The sequence below is a fragment of the Pseudorca crassidens genome, chromosome 8 (genome assembly GCF_039906515.1).
Source record: "Pseudorca crassidens isolate mPseCra1 chromosome 8, mPseCra1.hap1, whole genome shotgun sequence".
Lineage (NCBI taxonomy): Eukaryota > Metazoa > Chordata > Mammalia > Artiodactyla > Delphinidae > Pseudorca > Pseudorca crassidens.
In genome coordinates this window covers 33,641,817-33,667,119 of record NC_090303.1, presented here as the reverse complement: position 1 = coordinate 33,667,119, position 25,303 = coordinate 33,641,817, and the positions used below count along the sequence as shown (strand labels likewise).

Genomic DNA, 25,303 nt, shown 5'->3' with positions numbered 1-25,303 from the left:
GGTGGTACTTGTGCTGAACCTTGAAGGATGGGCTGGTATTCAACAAAAAATGGTGATCAGAAAGGGGTGTTATAGCAAAGGGGAGAATGTTAGTGGCATCTTGGAATGCCAGAAAGTACCTGCCATTCAGAGGTAATTTAAAGAGTTTGGTTTCCTTAGAATATAGATTTTCTTGATAGGAGTAATAAAAAATAAGGCTGGAGGGACAGTCGAGAGCGCAGCCTATGTGGTCTTGAATTCTAAGGTTATGAGTTAGCATCTCTTTGGACATGAGACATAAGAAAGATGAAAGAGACAAACTATTCAGAGGAAATAATAACAGTAGTGTTATTATTATTAGACATGGGGCACTTAGGAAAGAACCTGCTCTGAAGAGATGATGTTCTATTATTTTTGGTGTATTTAAAGTGAGGGACATTGATGTAAAGGTGGAAAGTCTGACCTAGAGCTCAGTGCAGAGGTTCAGTCTAGAAATGTAGTTTGGGAGGTCATTTTTGGTGTCTTAAGAATTGATGAGCTAGATAATGAGACGTAAAGAAGATAATCCAGCTGAGAATAGAGCTTTGGGAAAGGCTGCGTGTAGTGAGCAAGAGCAGGAGACATAAAGGAGGCAGAGAGAGAGAGAGTGGGCAGAGAAATCGTAGAAAAAGAAGACTGTATAGTATCATCAGCAATCACAGGATAAGTTTCTCCTACAAAGGAGAGTCGACTGTCATGGAAACAACCTAAGCGTCTATTGACATATGAATGGATAAAGAAAATGTGGTGTATATACAGTGGAATATCATCATTCTGCCGTAAAAAGAAGGAAATCCTGCCGTTTGTGATGATGTGGGTGGATTTTGAGAGTATTATGCCAAGTGAGGTAGTTCACTCAGAGGAAGCAAGTACTGAATATTCTTGCTTATATGGGGAATCTAAAAAAGCTGACCTTATACAGGGTAGAATGGCAGTTACCAGTTTCTGGGGCTTTGGGGAAGTGTGGAGGTATTGGTCAAATGGTCCGGACCTCTGGGTATAAGATGAATAAGTTCTGGGCATCTAATGTACAGCATGGTGACTGCAGTTAACAATAGTATATTATATGCTTGAAAGTTGTTAAGAGAGTAGATCTTAAATGTTATCAGCACGCGTGCACACACACACACACACACACACACACACACACGGCAGTTACATGGGTTGTGGAGGTGTAAATTTACTGTGGTAACCATTTCACAGTATATACATGTGTCAGATCATCACATTGTACACTTACACAATGCTGTATGTCAATAATATTTCAATAAAGCTGGGGGGGAAGAATAGTCAAGTGTATTAAACACTTAGAGATGGAGGAGGATGAAAAGGAGCTGTTCTCAGTGACTTCCTGGAATTTCAGTGTCAGAGAATGATGAGAAGTGCTCGCTGAACTGCACGACCTTAAAGCAAGGCTTGGTGTTAGGAAGGCTGCCAAGTTTGGTAGTAAACTCAAAGAGGAGGAAAACAGGAGCTTAAGGGCTTAGCAAACTGGAAGGAAGTTTGTTTCGTATTTTCAATATTGAAAAAGAAGACCCATAACCTTAGGATGATTCACAGGCAGAGACCCCAAGAAGAGTGAGAGAGGATGAAAGAATAAAGTTTAATTCCTAAAGCTGCACCCTGGTGCACAATATTTTTTCCTGCCTTCCAAGGGACACGTGGCCTTCTTCTAGAAGACGCATTACATGTAGTTGCTTATATTTGTCTTTTTCCTTTTGGAAAAAACATGTTATTATGTAATATTTAATGCCATTAATTCACTCACTTAGCAAATACTTACTGAATGCCTGTTGCATGTATCGTGTGCTAGGTCCTAGGAATCCAGCAATAAACAGAAGAAGTGTGCTCCCTCTTGATATTTACAGACTACCAATTTAGATGGTATTTGAAATTCTTTGCCTTTCTTTTAGGTTCAGTTACAGACTCTGCTTCAAAGCAAGTATGTGGAATATTTCATTGAGCAAGTCATAAGCTGGCAAAACAAATTAAACACAGCAGATTCGGTCATCTTTACTTGGATGGAAGTACAGCGCACTTGGTCTCACCTAGAAAGCATCTTTGTTTATTCAGAAGATATTCGAATTCAGCTTGTGAAAGATGCTCAGAGATTCGGCAGAGTAGATGCTGAATTTAAGGTTCGTGGAAGAAAGGCTGTTTTCTATCCTAACAGCTTTGTCCAAACAATATAAAAATCTTGTAAAGAAACATGATTTGGGGTACTGTATTTAAGAAAAATATATGTGTGTATTTGAATTTCAGGAGACAAGGTCAGGAAACTTGTCTGTGAAGGGTCAGATAGTCCATAGTTTAGGCTTTGTGGTTGTATGTGGTCTCTGTCACAACTCAGCAGGGCTGCCATTGTCCTGTGAAAGAAAACATAGACACTACATAGACAGATGGGTGTGGCTGTGTACCAGTAAAACTTTATAGACACCAGAAATTGAATTCCGTATTATTTTCATGTGTCACGAAGTATTATGCTTGTTTAGATTTTTTTCAACTAGTTAAAAATGTAAAGACCATTCTTAGCTTCAGGCCGTACAAAACCAGGCAGCAGGCCACATGTTTCCCAGAGGCCTACACCAACAGTAAGGCCTGGGAGACAGATTCATCTTCATGAAGTAAGAGACTGAGGAGGGGAAACCAGTAACAAAGTTATACTATCAGTTACTGGTTTGTTTCATAAGAGCCACAGAGAACACATGGAGATGTACATATAATAAATGATTTGAGAGACTTTAAGCAGAGAATAATGGCTTTACTTTTTATCTAGAAATGGGGATGAATTATTGTTGTCTTACTAGCTAAAGCAGAACACCAGAGGAATTCTATTTTATTTAACTTTTAAGGAGGAAAGCGTGAGTAGATTGTTTCATATTCATCTCATTTTCCAATGTGAGTGTATTCTTTAAGATTCTGGTTCTCTGTCTCTCTATTTTTTTGTGCGTTTGGTTTAGAAGAGAGAAATTCTGCCTGGACCCAGAGTGGTGGTAATGTCTATCGAATTTATATTGATAAAAACTATGTGATTACACTTTGTTTTTGATGTTCATCTAAAAGTTTAAAAGCAGAACAGACGTGGTGTTAGAAATCTCATTTATCTTGCTTTCCCGTAGTTTGATTGTTTTTCACTTTTTAATTCCCTAAATGGATGAAAAATTTAGAAAAGTAATTTCTAATATCAATGGCTCCATGTTTTACTTTTGCTCAGGAGTTAATGTTCAGGACAGCTAAAATAAAAAATGTTTTAGAAGCAACAAGCAGACCTAACCTCTTTGAAGAACTTAAAGATTTACAGTACAGGTAAGAATAAAACTACAAAGTGATCAATTTGTTATACTTCTGAGATTTCTTTTGAATATCTAATAGTGTTTAACACCAAGTTATTGTACGAACAACTTCTACTAAATTATAATTTTGCTTATAGTTATCTAGTTGCCTTATACATATTAGGTGGTACATACATTTTGTGAGTTAATGTAAACAGATCCAAATATATTTCTGTCTTCCAAAAAGGAATATCATTATAGTAAAATTAGAATATCCTATCATCAAGAGAATCAGCATGGTTGTTTAATCAATTCTTTTATCAAAGTATCCTGCAAATATTTATTAAGCAGCTACTGTATGCTAGGAACTGGGATTGCACTCATTTTAAGTCCTTTATTTTGTATATAGTTTAATTATACTAGAAATTATCCTTAGACAGCATGTTAGTATTTTTGAAATCCTTGTCCTAAAGGGCATTTGTAGTTTTTATATAAAATTATACAACAGCTAGTGGTCATAAGAATTTTCTGGCTTTTGATTACAAATGGGCAGATCAGCCACTAAAAGAAGAGCTTTGTGTGGAATTGTGATCACTTTTCATTGCAAGGCAGAGGAGCCCTCTAGATAAAAATATATATCACATACAATTATTTCATAATCTGGAAGTTTTTTAGAAAGAAAGTTGGCCATAATTTTAAAAGTGTGGATTTCTGCAGAAGTTAATTATTAGTCAGTAATCTTTGAGGGTTTTGGGGGCTCTGCTTCTGGGTCATCTCTGCTCTGCTAAGAAAATAATGTGGAAATGATTCTGGATCTTATGACTCTTCTGAAAACAAGAGAGAGTTGAAGGTGCTTGTGTTTTGTAGACATTCAGTGGGAAAAGGAAGACCTTAAACCAATTACGTGTTAAGTAAAGCATTTTGTGCTCGAGGCGAGTGATGCCAAATCTGGTCTTCTCTCCTGCTGATGAGAGGTGTCATTAAAAGAAGGGTAAAAATGAACTTACCTACAAAGCAGAAACAGAAGTAGTTACAGATGTAGAAAACAAACTTATGGTGACCAGGGGGTAAGGGGGAGTGGGACAAATTGGGAGATTGGGACTGACATATACATACTACTATATATATAATAGATAACTAATAAGGATATACTGTATAGCACAGGGAGCTCTACTCAATACTGTGTAATGGCCTATATGGGAAAAGAATCTAAAAAAGAGTGGATATATGTATATGTATAACTGATTCTGTTTTCACTGTACACCTGAAACTAACAACTTTGTAAATCAACTATACTCCAATAAAAAAATTTTTTTAAATGTCCACACTTCCCTTCAAAAAGCAGACAAGTGATAAGTAACATCAACTTAAGTCTGATCTATATTTAGTCTCAACTAACGATGGATGTGTGTGTGTTTCTCCTCCCACTTGGCATGACTTGTACACGAGTCATGAACAAGACGATGATGTCAAAGAGAGGGAGGTAGGCTCCGTGTTAAATGGTGAGCTTCTTGTGGTGAATGGACAGATGAGAGGCTCTGGGTTTTGGTGACGTTTTAATAAATGAATGGGCAAGATATGCTTACAATGATTTTTCATTCCTTCCTGCAGGCTTTCTCTTTGCGAAAAAGCTCTTGCTGAGTACCTGGAAACCAAGCGTGTGGCTTTTCCGCGCTTCTATTTCATCTCTTCCGCAGACTTACTTGACATTCTCTCAAAGGGAGCTCAACCTATGGAGGTAAATATTTGTTTTTGAGAGTCTCATATTATCCTATGTTAGCTAAGGAATGTCACAGTTTCTTTATCATTGTCAAATGCCACCTACCATGTCACATGTGCCAGGAGCCAGAAAATATGCAGTAAGAATTCTTAATGCAGCAACAGAGGGATGTTAGAAGCAGTGCTCAAGGAACTGGGAAAGGTAACTGCCTGGTTCTCAACACAAGGAAGGGACAGCAAATGTACAAGGCTTAGGGCCCTGCAAGAAGTTAATGGAAGAAACACTGGCTCCAAACCCCCAGAATTCTGGGACAAGGACTGGAGCTCCATTGCCTGGTTTGCAGCTTTCCTGGGGGAGACTGAGTCACTGGGAATGAGATCATGGCTGGTACCTTCTTACAACAACCTTGACTCCAGAGTAACCTTCATAGTTGAAGCTGGACTAGGCTTCAGTGCTGTCAGAGGTGTATTGGTATATTTTCATCCTCTACCTAACACTCTAATTTTCTCCTATCATTTCAAAAATAATGTAGCACCCATGACAATATGTAAAGCAAATAAAAACAGCTCTTACCTTTTGTAATCTGAGAGCACAGATCAGAGACCAAGCTTCGTGCAAATCCCAAAGCTCTCCTTCCTCTAAACATTTAGTGGATGTTGCCTTTCATTATATCTGTTCAGTTGTTCACATCCATTTAGATCTTAGAATTGTTACAACTGACATAGGCAGTTACTCCTAGACTTGACCATATATCACAGATTATTTTGACGCCAAAGGTTGTGCTTTATCGTTGTGGATTTGTCTCCATGTTCCTGCTCTAGGTATTTTTCTGCCATTTTCTTTGGAATATGTGTCACCTAACACTACGGTTTCCTGAATTCTGTTCTCTGGACACAGTATTTATCTTTTCTTTTTTTTTTTTTTTTGGTACGTGGGCCTCTCACTGTTGTGGCCTCTCCCGTTGCGGAGCACAGGCTCTGGACGCGCAGGCTCAGCGGCCATGGTTCACGGGCCCAGCCGCTCCGCAGCATGTGGGATCTTCCCGGACCGGGGCTCGAACCCGTGTCCCCTGCGTCGGCAGGCGGACTCTCAACCACTGCGCCACCAGGGAAGCTCCCACAGTATTTATCTTGATTATTTCTCTCTCATTCATCATTTCTCTTTGGAGCTAAATTCAGATGGATGGCTGTTCTTGCTGTCGGAAATACAAGTACAATCTTGCTATGAAGAGCAAAGTTGTTAGTCAGCTTCGGCAACATTTTCAGGATTACCACTCAGGTATCATTCTGTATATTTATGCTAACTCCCAGATGGCTTTGTAGATAAAATCCATCTAATTAGATTGACTTGGAATCCAGTATCTCCATCTCTCATTTATGTCAATGACATGTAAATTGGATGTTTTGGGTTTTTTTTTTTTAAGTAGTTTAAACATGGCAGTTACTACCACGTTTAAGCTTCAGTAATCTCCTGAGAACCTCCTCGTGACTGGCAACTGGACCCTCTGCCCGGGGTGATCATATGAGATAGAGGATGTCATGTTCTATTCCAGGTACATGTTCCTAAACACTTGCAAATCTGAAATACTTAGAATCGTGAATTTTCACTATGTAAATTAGATGCATAAATCTGTAAGTGGGAACATGGCTTTTCTTTTATATTCTTTAAACATAATAAACACATATGTGACTGTTTTATTGAACAGTATTAATTATCCAGAATATAGACATGAAACAGTTTTATCTTTCTACAATTATTAAGCTCAAATGTGCCCTGCTGAATGTCTTTACAGTGAGTAACAGGTCCCTTTATAACATCTTGGATAGGTACTGTAATGCTCCGGTCCCTTTTTATTATTAAAAATTAAAGAAACCCAAAGCAACGCAACAAGATCTAGTTTAAAATTCCAACCTCACCTCTGTGTCAAGACCAGACTTTTACATAATGAACTTGGAGTTGGATCTTTTATTTCTCCTCCCTGTCAGTTTACCTTGGGGAGGAAGGAAGGGTGTCATCTGTCAGTCATTGCCCTTTCTTAATGCATATTCCTGCTTCTCTGTTTGGCAGTGGCTGTCGACCTTGACCCTTGACAGCCAGTACCCACATGCTGGGTCTCTTGTGGAACAGAAGCAAGTCCTCAGGGGGCAGGGGGAAACCCCCAGGGGGTATATATTGCAGAGACAAGTCCATCTCAGCACTTCCAGTTCTTGCCCTTGGCAGTGTAATCCATTATTTGTTATATCTTCTTCCTCCTTTTCCACCTAGACAAATGTCTGAAGTAGGGACACATCGCAGATTCACTTGCTGCGGGCATCCGTAGTTTCTGTTAGTGATTCTCCAACCCCTCTCACTGGACAACTTAAAGGGCAGAGGTGGGGGAAACAGCCCTTCACCTTGAAGCCCCAGGAGGAGTGAGGCAAAGCCAGAGCATCCTCCTCTGGGCTGCTAAATCACAGGTGTGAGGATGTCCACCTGTCCCCCCCTCGTCCTTGCTGTACTTTCCCAGAAGGGGTGTATGGAGGCAGATGATGGTAAGGCATCGAGATGTGTCTTGTCAAGCCCTGGAGGGACCAACCTGTCCTCACTCCTGTCTGCTGTCTTCAGCGCATGCACTTGCCCGATGCCTCTTTGTCCTTAATTGAAGTCCTAGGCTGGTGCTCGAGGAGCAGATGACTCAATATACACTTGTCACCCATTCTCTTTATGTCCTTTCAAATCATCAAAAAGTGCTTCAGGCCTTAGACAACCTGTTGGCTCAGGGATATGCATCCCTGATGCCAACATTTTTTTTTCATTATCCTTCCTAAATTACAGGATGAGGTTTTGCTTTTACATATATATATATATATATAAACTTAAAAGGTGTACCTTTAAAATCATTCTTTTTATTTTCATAGCATCACTTCAGTATTTCAGAGTGTTATTGTTAATACCAGTGTGACTTTTCGTGGACATCTTCCTGTCTACCTAATTCATAGTGTTGTAATCATAAGTTCTAAACCCCTGAATCTCAGGTACATTTCTCAGTAGTAGTACTAGTAACACTCTTTAATGAATGACTAGGTAATGTAAGACATTAAAAAGATTTTAAATTTTAATGTAGCTGAATATTGAAGTCACCGCATAGAGAATCTCCAAAATGGCTCACAGCCATGCTGATGAATACTAACAACAGTGCTGTCTGTGTTATATCAACAAAAGGAGGTGGGGTATTTCTGCTTAGGAGCTGAAGGGGTCTGGCTTTGCGGCTCCAGAGTAAATGCGGTACACAGTTCTCCTGACCTGCCAGCTTTGAAATGATTCGATTTTTGAAACATTTGACATTTGAGATACATTATTTTGAATTTTGCTCAAAATGTGATTTCATTGAGATCCTTTTGTTACACGAATTAAACGTTGAACAATTCGATTTCACCTCAAATGCTATCACCCTTTTAGGAAAGGTTTGTCATTAGCGAAACTGTTTAGCTGCCTCTGAAGTGCAAATACCACCTGGGAGCAACTTGTTGGGGTGAAGGATTGAAAAGGAGCTAAGGATGAGTTGAGTCATCTAGAGCCACAGTCAGCTTCTTTCCCTGCAGTGGTTCTGCAAAGTCAAGGTGTGATCTCAGCCCTTGGTCACTTGCTGTGGAATAGTTAATGCTTTTAGCAGTTATGCCAAAGGGCCTAGCCTTGCTACACTCTTTCTTTCATCATCAGAATCAGTTTCAGGCCACCAGACACAGCTTTTCCGTCTCTGCCTTTTGTGCTAACATCCTGAATGTGTGCCCTGTACTGTGACGGAGATAACATGGCAACTGCAGCTTGTGGGATAACAATGCAATTGCCCCAGAAAAGATGACGCTTTGTGGGCAGAGGAGTCATGCTGACATCTTGTGAATGACTTGAATTCCTCAGGCCCCCCTCCTCCACCCGCCACACTCAATTTAAGAGTGTTGGTCCAAGTGAGGGTTTCTGCAGTTGATTGTGGAATTTGATCAGCCTGAATACATCAGCCAGGAAAGTCTGATGATATTACATCCTGTGTTCTATAAGCAGAAATGCCCAATTTAAGATACTTGAGTTGGAATGTCAGAGTGATGAAATCAGTGTGTCTAGAATGCCTTCAGTGGGTTTCAGCTGTTGGTAAGTTTGGTTAAGGTCAAGTTTTAAAGACTTTTCTCCTCCTAGAGTTCACCCTGACCTCCCAGTGGCATAGATTATCTAAAGGACTGAGCATGTGGCTGTGCTGTGTAACTTCCATGGTCAAAATCTCTGGTGGTTACTTATGGAAATACAAACTTAGAGGTATATTTGCAGGATTAATGGTCATGGCGCAGTAGTTATGAAGTTGCACATGATTCAATATTAAAATTCTGTGCTTTCTCCCCCGCCTTAGAAAAACATCCTTTTGTGTTTTTCAGTGAAACGAACGTAGTGGTTAAAGTCAGCCTGGGTAACATCAGTTGGCCCCATTGTGCCCTTCCAGGTTGTGATACTGTACCTTGAAATAGCTGACAACTTGGTGTTTTTAGCCACTGGTTCCTTATGACTTGAAAGATCTTTTTGTCCTAGAAGCGTTGGTGCATTTTGTCTTCCTTCATCTCCTATGTGATGATGAGTGAAAGCTTCCCCATGATAGAGATATACTAAAGAATGACACACTTTCCATGTGATCAGCTGCGTTTGTGTTGTGTGACGGGGGGTAACCATGGGCCACATGTGTGGCTATTGGGCACCTGAAATGTGTCAACTGAGGGGCTGAATTTTTAACTACAATATGTTAGAAAAACTGATCTTTGATTCAGTTATTGGAAAACAAGTTTGAAACAACTAGAACGTGACTCTACTTTCGCAACTGTGTATTTTGTGAAACATAAAGACAGATGAAGTATTTCTGATGAAAAATCCAAATTGAGATAAGCTGTGAATGTAAAATATGCAGCTGGTTTCAAAGACTTAAAAATAAGAAGGTAAACTATCTTATTAGTGATTTTTCTGTTAATTACATATTGAAGTGACAATACTTTGGATACATTAGGTCAAATAAAAATACATCAGAATTAATTTCACCTGTTTCTTTTTATTTGTTTTAATGTGGCTACTAGAAAGCCACTGCTGTGGCAGTTGAGGCCACAATGCATTTTCGAAAATGACAAGATCAGGAATATATATATGCTCAGAAATGTTTAATGTTTGCATCAGAAATATCCTTCAGTGGCATTGGACCGAATCTACGTAAGAAGAAATCTGCCAACTTGTCTTTTGAGAAATCCCCCAAATTGCAGTATGAGACAGATGGCACTCAACTGATACCCTTAATAGAATGTCAATATTGGCACTTGGACAGGTGCTTGTGAGAAATGGGCTTAATATTAGGTAATAAAAAGAACTTCTGGTCTTCAAGGGGGCAAGTATCTAAGATCCCGCATCCCCACAAGCTCAGTATGTTGCTGGATAGTGCTTCCATTTGATTGTCTCCATGGTAGAGTGAAGGTGCCTCACCATCTGAATCTCAGGAATCAGGGTGATGCAGCTCAGCCCTCACTCATAGTGTGTCACAGCCTTCTTGACATGGATTAGTCCTCCTTAGACAATCAAGAGGGGGAATTCCCTGGCAGTCCAGTGGTTAGGACTCCATGCTTCCACGGCAGTGGGCACAGGTTCGAGGGGGAATCCTGCAAGGTGCACAGTGCAACCCAAAATAAATAAGTAAACCAGTAGCTCTTAGGCAATCAAGAGGAAAAAGGCTCAAGATGCAAGTGGTTAGTTGGCTGCATGCAAGAGTGAATGACTTTTAGTTGAAATAAAATCAGTCAAAAATCCCTACTTTTTTATAGTGAGTAGAAGGTTGGAGGGCTCGTAGGTACCTACAGTGGAGGGAGGGGTTGCCCTTGAGTTTAGGTTGCCACTGAGGATGAAATAGGGAAGAGGCAGGAAAAGGAAACTTTTCTGGAGCTAGACGTAATAGGCACATTAGCCATCCATCAGAAGGTAGAATAGTAGGAAAGAACAGAAACCTTGAAATCATGTAGACATGAGTTTAAATCCCGGCTCTGTTGATTTTTTTTTTTCTTCCTTGTATAGATATTGGAAAGACACAAAAATATTTGGTTCCTTTTTACTTATTATCATAACACTTATTTTGTCATTTTGGGGGTCAAAATGAACACAGCATTAGTATTTTTAGGATCATTAAAGTAACGTATAATTCTTTTTTTTTTTACATCTTTATTGGAGTATAATTACTTTACAATGGTGTGTTAGTTTCTGCTTTATAACAAATTGAATCATTTATACATATACATATGTTCCCATATCTCTTCCCTCTTGCGTCTCCCACCCTCCCTATTCCACCCCTCCAGGTGGTCACAGAGCACCGAGCTGATCTCCCTGTGCTATGTGGCTGCTTCCCACTAGCTATCTACCTTATCTGTTGATTATTGACTATGTTACTGCTTTACCTTTCTGAACCTCAGTTTCCTTATATACCAAATGGGGAAAGCAGTAGGTACTATATCTTTGATTTTTGAGCAAGCAGTAAAGCAAACATGTAAAGAACTAAGAAAAATGCTAGCATAGAATATAAAAATGGCCACAAATTCTTCCTCTCCCTTCATCCATGCCATTTCAATGTGAAGCTGCAATTAGCATCAAGGGGTAGAGCTTATTTCTCCATTTGGCTTCCTGTGTGACTTGTTTTGGCCAGTGTATCATTAGCAAGAAGCTTGAAAAGCATTTGTACACTGCGGCTTGCCCTCTTGCTGCTCTTTGGAAACCTGTGGCCACCTCCTCATGAATAAGCCAGGACTAGCCTGCTGGATGAGGAGAAGCACATGCCCATACCCAAGCCACCAGCTGGACAACCGTCACACACATGGGAGAAGCCACCGATCACCAGTGGACTGCAGAGGTATGAGGGTGCCCAGCTGGGACCAACTGAAAGAACCCAAAAGCCCCGACACAGAATTGTGAACTCTGAAATTGTTGCTTTTTTAAGCCACTAAATTTTGAGGTGGTTTGTTACACTGCAAAAACTAACTGATGCACGTTATATATTCACATAGACATGTCTAAGTACAGAATGTACAATCATTAATATCAAGGACTTTATGTGCTACTGATGTAATATAAAAGATTTTACCTGAAATTCAAAAAAACCCCAAAATGATAAATATCAAGTACTAATCCATGGAGCTAGTTTTTTTTATTTTCTTTCTTTTTATTTTTGTTTTGTTTTTCTTCTTCCTGAAGATACCTTCGTATTAGCTATGCATTGTTTTGACATTCGTGAGTGTGAGAGAACTGGTGAAAATATCATGAGTTGGTGTGTTTCTGAATCTTCGCTAGGCTGAAATACTCTGCCTAGTAATGTGTTCATTTCCCCCTCTTTTTTCAATTTGTACAGATATTTTGTCAAACTCTGACATGATTTTTCATTAGAAAAATACATACATTCACATGATGAGCTATCAAGATCAAACCTACCAAAAGCCTAAGATTAAAAAGACTCACAGTACTGGGCTTCCCTGGTGGCGCAGTGGTTGAGAGTCTGCCTTCCGATGCAGGGGACACGAGTTCGTGCTCCCGTCCGGGAAGATCCCACATGCCGTGGAGAGGCTGGGCCCGTGAGCCATGGCCACTGAGCCTGTGCGTCCAGAGCCTGTGCTCCGCAACAGGAGAGGCCACAACAGTGAGAGGCCTGCGTGCCACAAAAAAAAAAAAAAGACTCACAGTACTAAATAATGGTAAGGATGTGGAGCAATGGGAATGTTCCTATCTAGCCAGTGTGATTGTAGATTGGTACAACCACTCAGGAAACCTGTTTGACAATATCTTCTAAATTTGAATATAATAATACATTATTATCCAGCAGTTTCTCTTCTTAGTGTATACTCAGCAGAAATGTATACATAGGTGAACCAAAATATGTGACAAGAATTTTCATAGCTACATTATCCATAACACCCCCAAACTGGAAATAATCCAAATGTCCCTGAACGGTTGAATGCGTAAATACATCGTGTAATATTCATATAACAGAGTACCACATAGCAATGAAGAAGAAAACTGGTGCTATACATAATAACATGAATAAACCTCACTAACATGATGTTGAATGATAGAAGGCAGATGCAAGAATACATATTGTATGACTCCCCTTATGTAAAGGTAATATCCATTTTTTTAAATTTATTAGAGTATAGTTGATTTATAATGTGTTAGTTTCAGCTGTACAGCAAAGTGATTCAGTTATACATATATTCATTCTTTTTCAGGTTTTTTCCCATATAGATTATTACAGAATATTGAGTAGACTTCTCTGTGCTATACAGTGGGTCCTTGTTGGTTACCTATTTTATATATAGTAGTGTCTGTATGTTACTCCCAAGTTCCTGATTTACTCCTCCTCCACAATGTTTCCCCTTTGGTAACCATAGGTATGATTTCAATACCTGTGCGTCTGTTTCTGTTTTGTAAATAAGTTCGTTTTTATCATTTTTTAAAAATTAGATTGCACTTATAGATGTAGAAAACAATTTTATGGTTACCAGGGAGGAAAGGGGAGGAGGGATAAATTGTGAGATTGGGATTGACATATACATACTACTATATATAAAATAGATAACTAATAAGGACCTACTGTATAGTACAGGGAACTCTACTGAATACTCTGTAATGACCTACATGGAAAAGGTGTCTAAAAAAGAGTGGACATATGTATTTGTATAACTGATTCACAGTGCTGTACAGCAGAAAGTAACACAACATTGTAAACCAACTATACTTCAATAAAACTTTTTTAAAAAGAAAAAATTTAGATTCCACATATGAGTGATATCATATGATATTTGTCTTTCTCTGTCTGATTTACTTCAGTTAGTATGATAATTTCTAAGTCCATCTGTGTTGCTGCAAAGGACATTATTTTGGTTCTTTTTATATGGCTGAGTACTATTCCATTGTACATCTGTACCACATATTCTTTATTCATTCCTCTGTCGATGGACATTTAGGTTGCTTCCGTGTCTTGGCTGTTGTATATAGAGCTTCAATGAACAATGGGGTGCATGGATTTTTTGAATTATGGTTTTCTCCAGGTATATGCCCAGGAGTGGGATTGCTGGATCATATGGTAGTTCTATTTTTAGTTTTTTAAGGTACTGCCATACTGTTCTCCATAGTGGTTGTACCAATTTACATTCCCACCAACAGTGTAGGAGGGTTCCCTTTTCTCCACACGCTCTCCAGCGTTTCTTGTTTGTAGACTTTTTGATGATGCCCATTCTAACCAGTGTGAGGTGATACCTCATTGTAGTTTTGATTTGCATTTCTGTAATAATTAGTGACATTGAGCAGTTTTTCATGTGCCTCTTGGCCATCTGTATGTCTTTGGAGAAATGTCTATTTAGGTCATACGCCCATTTTTTGATTGGGTTGTTTGGGTTTTTTTGACATAGAGCTGCATGAGCTGTTTATATATTTTGGAGATTAACCCCTTGTCAGTCACTTCGTTTGCAAATATTTTCTCCCATTCTGTGGGTTGTCCTTTTGTTTTGTTTATGGTTTCCTTTGCTGTGCACAAGTCTTTAAGTTTAATTAGATCCCATTCGTTTATTTTTGTTTTTATTTTCATTACTCTAGGAGGTGGATCCAAAAAGATATTGCTGCGATTTATGTCAGAGAGTGTTCTGCCTACGTTTTCTTCTCAGAGTTTTATAGTGCCCAGCCTTACATTTAGGTATTTGATCCATTTTGAGTTTGTTTTTGTGTGTGGTGTTAGAGAATGTTCTAATTTCATTCTTTTACAGGTAGCTGTCCAGTTTTCCCAACACCGTTTATTGAAGAGACTGTCTTTTCTCCATTTTATATTCCTGCCTCCTTTGTCATAGATTAATTGACCATAGGTGCGTGGGTTTATTTCTGGGCTTTCTATCCTGTTCCATTGATCTCTATTTCTGTTTTTGTGCCAATACCATACTGTTTTGATTACTGTAGCTTTGTAGTATAGTCTGAAGTCAGGGAGCCTGCTTTGGCTATTTGGGGTCTTTTGTGTTTCCATACAAATTGTGAAATTTTTTATTCTAGTTCTGTGAAAAATGCCATTGGTAATTTTTTTTTATTAATTAACTAATTTATGGCTGTGTTGGGTCTTTGTTTCAGTGCGAGGGCTTTCTCTAGTTGTGGCAAGCGCGGGCCACTCTTCATCGTGGTGCGTGGGCCTCAGTGTCGTGGCCTCTCTTGTTGCGGAGCACAGGCTCCAGATGCGCAGGCTCAGTAATTGTGGCTTACGGGCCCAATTGCTCCGCGGCATGTGGGATCTTCCCAGACCAGAGTTCGAACCCATGTCCCCTGCATTGGCAGGCAGATTCTCGACCACTGTGCCACCAGGGAAGCCCGCCATTGGTAATTTGATGGGGATTGCACTGAATCTGTTGAATGCCTTGGGTAGTATAGTCATTTTCACAATGTTGATTCTTCCAATCCAAGAGCATGGTATATCTTTCCATTTGTTGTGTCATCTTTGGTTTCTTTCATTAGTGTCTTATAGGTTTTGTAGTACAAGTGTTTTGCCTCCTTAGGTAGGTTTATTCATAGGTATTTTATTCTTTTTGATGTGACGGTAAATGGGATTGTTTCCTTAATTTATGTTTCTGATCTTTCATTGTTAGTGTATAAGAATGCAAGAGATTGCTGTGTATCAGTTTTGTTGTTGTTGGGGTTTTTTTGGCCGTGCCACACAGCTTGCAAGATCTCAGTTCCCCAACCAGGTATTGAACCTGCATCCTTGGCGGTGAAAGCACAGAGTCCTAACCACTGGACCGCCAGGAAATTCCATTGATTTTGTATCCTGCGACTTGTTGAATTCATTAATGAGCTCTAGTAGTTTTCTGGTAGCATCTTTAGGATTTTCTGTGTATAGTATCATGTCATCTTACAGTTTTACTTCTTTTCCAATTTGGATTCCTTTTATTTCTTTTTCTTCTCTGATTTCCCTGGCTAAGACTTCCAAAACTGTGTTGAATAAAAGTGGCAACAGTGGACATCCTTGTCTTGTTCCTGATCTTAGAGGGAATGCTTTCACCTTTTCACCATTGAGAGTGATGTTAGCTGTGGGTTTGTGATATATGGGCTTTATTAGGTAATGTCCATTTTTGAGAGGAGGGACTAGTGACTGATATGGGCCATGAGGATTTTTGGGGGGGTTCAGGTGTATTCAGTTTCTTAATTGTCTCAGTGGTTACAAGAGTTTTGTTCACTTTGCTAAAATTTATTACACGTGATTTTTTTAACTTTTCTATTTAAATTTTCAAAAGGTTATTTAAAAACTCAAGAGTTTGTATTGTCAGCATATCTATATATATTTACATACACATGCTAAAAATGTTAAGGAAGAAAATGTTAAGGAAGAAATACAGAATCAGCACTGATAATATAGGTATGTCCAAGTTATATTAATTAGTGAAAAATCAACTTGCAAAATATTATGTATACTATGATTTTATTTTTGGTAAAAGCAAACCAAGCAATACCCAATACCTAGGATTGGCTATAATGGTTTACAAAATTTATAACAAATTTAGTCTTTCTGAATTATATAATTGCATGTTCACTGTTGAAAATTTGAAAAATATGAAAATACTAAAGATCAGAATAACATACTACTAGATGCTAGTTTTGAGTGGTTATAGTTTTTCTCTGTATGTCTGTGTTTGTGTAGGTAAGAACATATATACTTAATCAAAATTGAAATGTTCTTCTATAATATGATGTTTAATGTTGATAAAAGTTTTCATTATATGAAAGTGCTATAACTGATTTAACCAACTTCTAGAAAGTTTTTGCATATTTAGACTTTCAACAGTGTTGCATGTCCATATCCCTATACTGTCACCTATACTGAGTATTATTAAAAACATAAAACACAACAATAAACTATTCAATATTGTGACAGACTTAAATTTTTGTACATGTAGAAATAAAGGACTCATTTTTCTCTTGTTCTAGAGGATAATATTCACAATAGACAGGACTGCCTACATTTTGGACATTACTTATCTTCTCACAAATACTATCATGAGTATTACCATCATTATGTATAAATGAGTTAATGACTACATATGAATGAATCCTGAGGTGTTCATCATGTCAGAAGTGATATTAGGACTTTGTGTCTATTTTATCTCAGTTAATCAGCAGCAGCATCTTTCATAGATGGGGCAAATATGAAATGAGATATAGGCAAAAAGCAAGGGGTAAGCTTTGTGAATGTATAGTAGCCATACAGGGAAACTAGGACATAGCAATATATCGAAGATATACATAGAAGCATATGTAGAAACTATATGATTTCGTTTTTCTTCCCTTTCTTTTCTAGGTGACCATAGGGTAGACTGCTGATCTGATTGCTGTATTAGTTTGCATTTTAAATTATAAAATTACCTAGATGAGTAAATATTTTTGACTTTATTTACAGGTAGATAAATGTCAGCTCTTGAAAAGGCAGCTCTCCCTGTGCACAGACCTGAAAAATACGAGTTTCAGTTACCAAGGATCAGTTTAACTCTGTTCCCCCAATAACATGGTTCAAATTTCACATACTACGGTGTGTTAACTGTGAGCGATCTCGAGAGGCACAAACTTCATTGCTGCCTCCTCAGTCCACAAAAATCACCATGTCAGTAACAGATGTACATCTTGACTCGTGACCAGTTACGTCACACCTTTCAAAGTCTGTCTGTGGTCGGCTGTCACACATTTGTTGTTTGATTCTGACGTAATCAGCAAAGAACATAGCGTGTTACCGCTTTGTCCCCAGTGAAGAACCCACATGATGGTTTACAAAAATAAACCTTCAAAAGAGGGAATTAGTAATGAAGTTGATAGTATAGCAAAGTAGTGAAAATTGATAATGCTAGACATGAAATTTGAATCGTAGATGTAGCTATGGAAGAGAAAGGTGACTGTGGAAGTGACACTACAACATTTGAGAGGTTCTAGATATGCAGCCAGAGGATTGTAGTGAAAATGAACTCATTGATATAAATGTAAACCCTGGTTGTGACAGAAAGGATGAAGATGTCCTAGAGGAAGTGATACCAGGAAAAAAAAAAAACCTGACATTAAAGAAACTCTCAGAAATATCAGGACATGGAGACCTCAAAGGATGAAAGGTTGGCAGCCAATCCAAACTTCCAAAGGAATATGGCGACTACACAAAGCATAGGGAAGGTGCTCACTCAGTATTTTACGTTACAAGATGAGAAGAAGGAGGCAAGCACTATTCGAACTACTCTTGATAATTTTCCTATAAGGAGTAAAACACTTAATTTTTAATTTTCTTTTAGTATTTTAAGTTAGTGTACTAAGTATTAGTTTACACTTTTTATTTCTCTGTACTTTTATAACCAAGAGTGAGAGGGATTTTAATGTTTTAATGAAAATTTTTAGCGGCCAAAGCACAGTCGTGAGTTTGCCCATTGATCGTGGAGGTTGCATGGTGGTTTTTACGATCGTGCACTACTGTACAAAGCAGGGGCTGCCTATCTGTCTGTGCACCAGTGGGTGGATGTACCTGATTTACTGTAAACCAGTGGAACAGCATTTCAATTTTTTTTGCTAACCTTTTAGAAACCTACTCAAGATACAACAAAATTATTGTATTTCATGATTTGAAGTGTTCAAATCCATTCTGTTTCTTTAGTGTGGTACAAAGAGGGGGCCTCTGAGGCATTCGTTTTTTAAACTGTAACATAAGTCTTTCCAAAGACCAAACTAGGAAAAAGGAATTTTAATTTTGAGTTAGCAGGTACAAAGGGATATCATTAGAAATGGAACAAATCTGAGGTCAACAGTATCCTTGTCAGTTTAAAAAAATGGTCCTGTTCTCTCAGAAGCTTTAAATGGAAGGCAGAATAGGAAAATATCCAACTTCCAACATGCCAGGCATAAGTCATGGGAGAACCTCAAGCCGTGGGGTTTGCGTTTCCTGGTCACCCACTGAGTGACTAGAGGACTAGAGTTCTTTTGAAATGCTTTCCTCACCAAAGCAATGATGTTTGAGGATGTCTGACGGTCGAGGTCTCATTTATCCCGCAGCTTTGTACCTGACTATTATTTGTACCTGACTAGGCCCATTACACAGTAGAAGCCATTAAACATCTGTGCACTTCCTGGCCACTTCAGCTGTGACAGCGAGTTGTTAGAGGATTGGAGATACTTTCTGTGTATAATGTCCTGTGGGTTATGTAACAGGGATGTGGGAGACTGTGGTAACGCAAGCAGTGATCATCAGCTGCCACTCTGTCTACACTGAAAGTGAGAGACTCAAAAACTCATCTATTTTAAACTCGGAAGATTCCTTGCTGTGCTTTTCTTCAGTACTAAAACTGTGAATACAGCAAAAATGTTAAGGCTAAAAGCTTCAAAGATTAAATCACCCTTAAGGAGTTCCTTACCAATATTGGTACTGGTCTTTTCACATGGGAAATGTAGGCAGGTTGCTGTTGTTTGTAGAAGCTGCTATTGGTATAGTTATCAAGTCCAGTTAAACTGTGTTTCAAGAAACACTCATTGCAGAGATGGCTTTAATGCTATGTGCTGGGAAATGTCAGCACCTTTTATTATTATTATTTTTTTTACTGAGGTGAAATTCAGGTAACATAAAATGAGGCATTTTAAAGTGTATGATTCATTGGCATTTTGTCTGTTCACAGTGTTGTGCATCCATCACTTCTGTCTAGTTCCTAAATATTTTCATCACCCCACAGTAAAACCTCGTGCCCATTAAGAAGTCATCGTGCATTCCCTCGTCCCCCTGTCTCCTAGTAGCCGTCAGTCTGCTTTCTGTTTCTGTGGATTTACCTATTCTGGCTATTTCATGTACATGGAATCATACACTGTATGATCTTTTGTGACTGACTTCTTTCACGTAGCATGATGTTTTCAGGGTTCATCCATGTTGTGGATTGTACCAGTACTTACTTCCTTTTGATGGTTGAACAATATTCCACTGTATGGATATGCCACAGGGCACAATGTGTCCATTCATCCATCAATGGACATTTGGGTTGGTTCCACCTTTTGGCTGCTGTGAATAATACTGCTCTGAACTTTTGTACAAGTATTTGAGTACATGTTTTCAGTAATTTGGGGTATATATCTAGGAGTGGAATTACTGGGTCCTATGACAAGTTTATAGTCAACTTTTTGAGGAATCACCAAACTGTTTCCCACTTCTCAGGTTTTATAGTAATTTTGCCAAGTGTAAGGAGGGTGCACTTGTTCCCTTTCCTGATACCTCCTGTGGTTCACTCTGCCCTTTATTCAGTCCACCCCAGGGGCAGGTAGAGCGGCTTCCCTTACTGATAGCCTGCAGAACACGCGTCTTCCTCTCCTTTCCTCCTTGCCAGTCCTGCTGGATGGAGAGGCCGGTCCCGGTCTGTGCTGATATGCCCAGATGGATAAGTCTTACTGATTCTTGTGTTCTGTTTGGAGGCCAGTTGGGCTTTCATCTCTGAACTGGCCTCTAGCAGAACAAGTGCTGCTCTTTGTCTTTTTAACTTGGTTTTGTTTTTCAAGGAGTCCAGAACCTGCACAGGGTTCAGTATGCTATTTACTGGGGGTTCCTTTGGAGATCCCACAACTTAGGATGTAAAAGGTTATGATGCTCGAAGAGTTTGAACTTTGTAGATGTGGCTTGGACTTGGAGGTTTAAGATCTAACTGCCACTTATTCTTAGCAGTGTCAACTTGATGAAGTCACCTAATACTTTACCTTCAATTTCTTTATCAGTGAAAATGGGGGAATCCCATTCACCTTTCTGATGTAACAGATATGCTCTGGGGCTCATGTAAATAGCAAAGCAAGTGCACAATAACATAGGACCTGACCCAAGAATAAGACTATCTAATTTACATTTTTGTTTCACATATTTTAACACAGCTTTTTTTTTTAAAACAATATAAGGTCTTTTATGGTGTAAGTAAAATACCGTGTCTGAATTTTAATAACCTGACCACAAAATTCCCAGCAGCATGATTGCTACAGGAATATGGTACAGATAGAGAAGTTGGTAAGTCTCCAGCCTTTAAGGAGAAAATAGATAACCTAGCAGGGTAAGTATTCACCTCCCAACACCTGTTGATGTGATCAGAGTGCCTGGCCACTTCTCCATCTGGGTCACTTCAAACTCTGGAATTGAAGAAGTGATTTTTATTTGGAAGAAAAACATTTTGAGGCATCTCTGTAACGATATAAAGACAGTTTTGTGAATTCATTTAGCCACATCTGCAGATTACCAGAATATATATGCAGTAAGGAATGCTCTTATCTCTTCTTATTATCTTGTCTTAGGTTACACACCACCTTTCCAAACTCTTTGACAGCATTGTAGATCTGCAGTTTGAAGGCGATCAGGATGTTTCCGCGCACAGGGCCGTTGGAATGTACAGCAAAGAAAAGGAATACGTCCCATTCCCAGCTGAGTGTGAATGCATAGGCCATGTAAGATTTGCTTATGAGGTTCTCTATGCCAGAGAAGTATTGGGGGGATAATTTTAAAAAGTTGACCAAGAAAAAAATCAACTCATGTCAAATGAGGCTCTGGTTAGTTTTGTGCTCAGAGATTCCCGTTTACCTGTGTCCGGTGTGACAGAGGGCTCCTCTGCCATGCTTCCCACTCTGATCATCAGGCTTCAGCACCCTGCAGGAGCTCACACTTGCTCACAGTTGAGCCAGACGGGAGGGACTGTCACAGACTGAACGAGTAAACCCCAGAATTAGTAGCAAATGCCACCCAGTGACTGAGTCTCCTACAGAGCATATTGTTTTCACCCCTGCTCAGAGTACAGGGGAGGGTTAGGGTGAAGCAGCACCTTGCAATGAAGCACGTTTTAAAGAGGCTGTGGTTCAGGATTCTGACATGGGTGTTGTAAATGGCTGCTCGTAAATAAAGTTGATTGAGTCCGCTAAGCTAATGTCATGTACACTAATTACCGTGTGCACAGACAGTTAACATCCTCTCTTCTCTCACAGCCAGACACCTCAAACACATTCTTAACAGTTATCTATAAGAATGGCTCTTAACGATTTACGAAGCAGCTCTTGGTGTTTTCAGATGATTTACAGGAGTTGCATCTTTTTACGACGATGTTTATATAGGCTGAGTTAATCCACAGGGTAACTGAGACAGTAGCCTCTATTGCAGAACAGTTTAGGTTGAGGCAGGGGGTTCCTTAAAGGGTCCCTTGCAGAAATGTGATGGCAACCTTTTTTTTTTTTTTTACAAGGGTTTCCTTTATTCCTCTCTGTTGCTTTTTAATATTGTACCAGAAAAATCCTGCCAAATGCAAATGCAGGGGAAGCAGATGGTGGAATACTTTGATTAAAATATATTTGTGATCTCTGGGGCTCTTTAGGATATTATTACAATGATTAGAAAAAATCACCATAAACTCTCTTGACAAAAGTGTGTTGCTGTCTGCCTCCCCCCGGCAGACTGCTAGCTGACTGGCATAGTGCCCAGAAGGACAGTCCAACCATAGATGTGGGTGTCACTAGCAGGAACCCGTGGTACTGAAAGTTTTCACAGTGCTCTAACTTATTTTATATAAGCAACTTATGCTAGAGACTTCTGGGCATGTAGCACATTTACCCTCTAATTGCCTGTTTTATAAAAAGATGCTTTTCCTTTAGGTCTTCCCCCCCGGCTTCCCCCCACACTTTTATGATTGGTTCCTCCCTGTTTCGGCTCTTTGCGTTTTATTCGACAGGTGTTTATTGAATACCTACTATGTACCAGCTGCTGGGTTTGGCTTTTGGAGATCCAGAAAAGAATAAGACATGGCACCTGTCCTGGGGGACCTCTTAAGCTTATTGAATAAATGGATATTCACATAATTAGTGATAATGGGAAGTGATAATTCTTGTTATAGAGGGTGGGACAGAAGCTGATGAAAGACCAAGAAGTGGGAGATCAAGCAAGCACCTCATCAGGGCTTAGTTCTCAAATTATATTGAGCTGAGTTGCCGTCGGTGGCATAGTCTCTGAACACGGGTTGATGTGTCACCTTGTATGTGTGTTCGGTCTTCCCAGATGGACTGGAGAGTCCTCGAGAACAGGTGGCCATACTAAGGACATGGATCCCAGGGTATCTGGGATATGATCAAGTGATCCCTAATTTACTAAGAGAGCTTGCTGCTTGGTGACATTAAGAGTTGTGCGGAGTGACTACAGTAGTGATTAGGTCACCCTCTCTCAGGTATCTGAACAAAGCCCAGCTAGGAAGCCAGGAGAGAAGTCTTTTAGGATGTTGGGGATGGTTCTTCCCTTTTTCTTCCAATAGGGAAGGCTGTCAGCTCACTGACCACGTACCGCTCCTTCCCAGTTCTCCAGAGATAGAGGTTGTAGGAATGAATGCTGTGTCATCTTCACAGAGGCGGGGAAAGAAATCAGTTGTATAATCTTCAGGATCTCATATAGTCCTTGGAATTTATTTATTATAGTTATTTTTTATTGATATGATCAATTATTTGCAAGTGGTATAGGTATCCTTTTTGTTATATAATATCATCCCGAAGGAACAGATATATGGATAAATATAACAAAGCATATTTGAATAGGATGGAAAACTGGCTGAAATATATTTGTGGGAGCAAAATAAACTTCAAATGAATTTTTTAAAAAAAGATTTTCACAAGTCGGCAGTTGTCCTATCATACTCTCTTGCTGTGTAATTTATGACAAGTGTGAGGATGAGAGCCAGTAGGGAATATAATTAAGATACTTGCTGAAAACACTTTGGCTTAAGACTAGGAACTATGTAGATTTGAGGGTAGAATCTTTAGTAGATCTAAAAATTATCAAAAGATACATTTAAAAAATCAGTTTCCTAGACTCACAGACATAGAAAGCAAATTTATAGTTACCAAAGGGGAAAGGGGGCAGAGGGATAAATTAGGAGTTTGGGAGTAATGGATACACACTGCTATATATAAAACAAATAAACAACAAGGACCTACTGTATAGCACAGGGAACTATATTCAATATCTTGTAATAACCCATAATGGAAAAAATTCTGAAAAAGAATATAACTGAATCCCTTTGCTGTATACCTAAAACTAACACAACATTGTAAATCAACTGTACTTCGGTTTAAAAAATCAATTTCCTATTATTTCCAAACCTCTAGAATTTTACTCTAGCATATTGGCTGTGATGCTTGGTTTCTCAAAACACTGTGTGTTATCAGAGGGGATCTTGGTCTAGAACCATCAGGTCTTCAAATCTGAAAAATGAATAATGGAGAACACCTTGTCTGTTTAGGATGTGGAATTTTATCAGCCAGCTGGTAGGTGAAATAAGATGAGCAGTATCCCAGTAGAATCCAGGTTCATGTAGGAAGGACTTCATTAATCAGGAGTTCACTGGCTCGTTATACGTATAACTGTGTAGCCTTCAAGGCCATGAGAGGATGGAATAATCCCTTTTCCATAGTTAAGCCTGTGTTACAACACTTCCATTTGCTTCAAAAGGTGGAAACGTGGCTTCTGCAGCTGGAACAGACCATGAAAGAGACAGTGCGACGTTCTATCACAGAAGCCATCGCAGCCTATGAGGACAAACCCAGGGAACTGTGGATTTTTGATTTCCCGGCTCAAGTCGCACTAACTAGCTCACAAATCTGGTGGACTACAGATGTAGGAATAGCCTTCAGTAGGCTAGAGGAAGGCTACGAAACGGCCCTAAAGGATTTCCATAAAAAACAGGTATTTTATAAGATTTATGATTTTGAGATTTAAAGGGACTTGAAGAGGTAAGCTTCATTCATTCATTCTTGTTTTATGGGGTGTCTTCTGTGTTCAAGGTATGACGCTAGGAAGATTTTAGCAATCATTTGTTTAGCTTTCCATTTTATAGTTTGGTGTTGTCCTTCTTGTTTTCTACATGGGTTTAAAACACATCCATCCTTAAACAACAAGGTCCTACTGTATAGCACAGGGAACTATATTCAATATCCTGAAATAAACCATAATGGAAAAGAATATAAAAAAGAATGTGTATATATATATATATATATATATATATATATACACACACATACATATATATAACTGAGTCACTTTGCTGTACAGCAGAAATTAACACAACGTTGTAAATCAGCCATACTTCAATAAAAAAATAAATAAACAAATAAAAAACATCCATCCTTGTCCATTATCTCCCAAGGATCTAGTATACCACCCACACCTAGATACTGTACATGTTTTTTTCCACCTATGTAAGACTCTCCAATTACGCTTTCAAAGGAA

At 39.0% G+C, this 25,303-nt stretch overlaps 1 protein-coding gene across 1 annotated transcript in view; it reads left to right on the top strand.

Moving 5' to 3' along the window:
• Window positions 1–25,303, top strand: part of LOC137228695 (dynein axonemal heavy chain 11-like) — a 62,573-nt gene that overhangs the window by 11,249 nt on the left and 26,021 nt on the right. Inside the window, exons 4-8 of the mRNA XM_067745588.1 lie at window positions 1,932–2,156; window positions 3,233–3,324; window positions 4,902–5,028; window positions 21,346–21,495; window positions 24,527–24,760. Of these exons, the coding sequence (XP_067601689.1) occupies window positions 1,932–2,156; window positions 3,233–3,324; window positions 4,902–5,028; window positions 21,346–21,495; window positions 24,527–24,760 (828 nt within the window). The remainder of the gene's footprint in view (window positions 1–1,931; window positions 2,157–3,232; window positions 3,325–4,901; window positions 5,029–21,345; window positions 21,496–24,526; window positions 24,761–25,303) is intronic.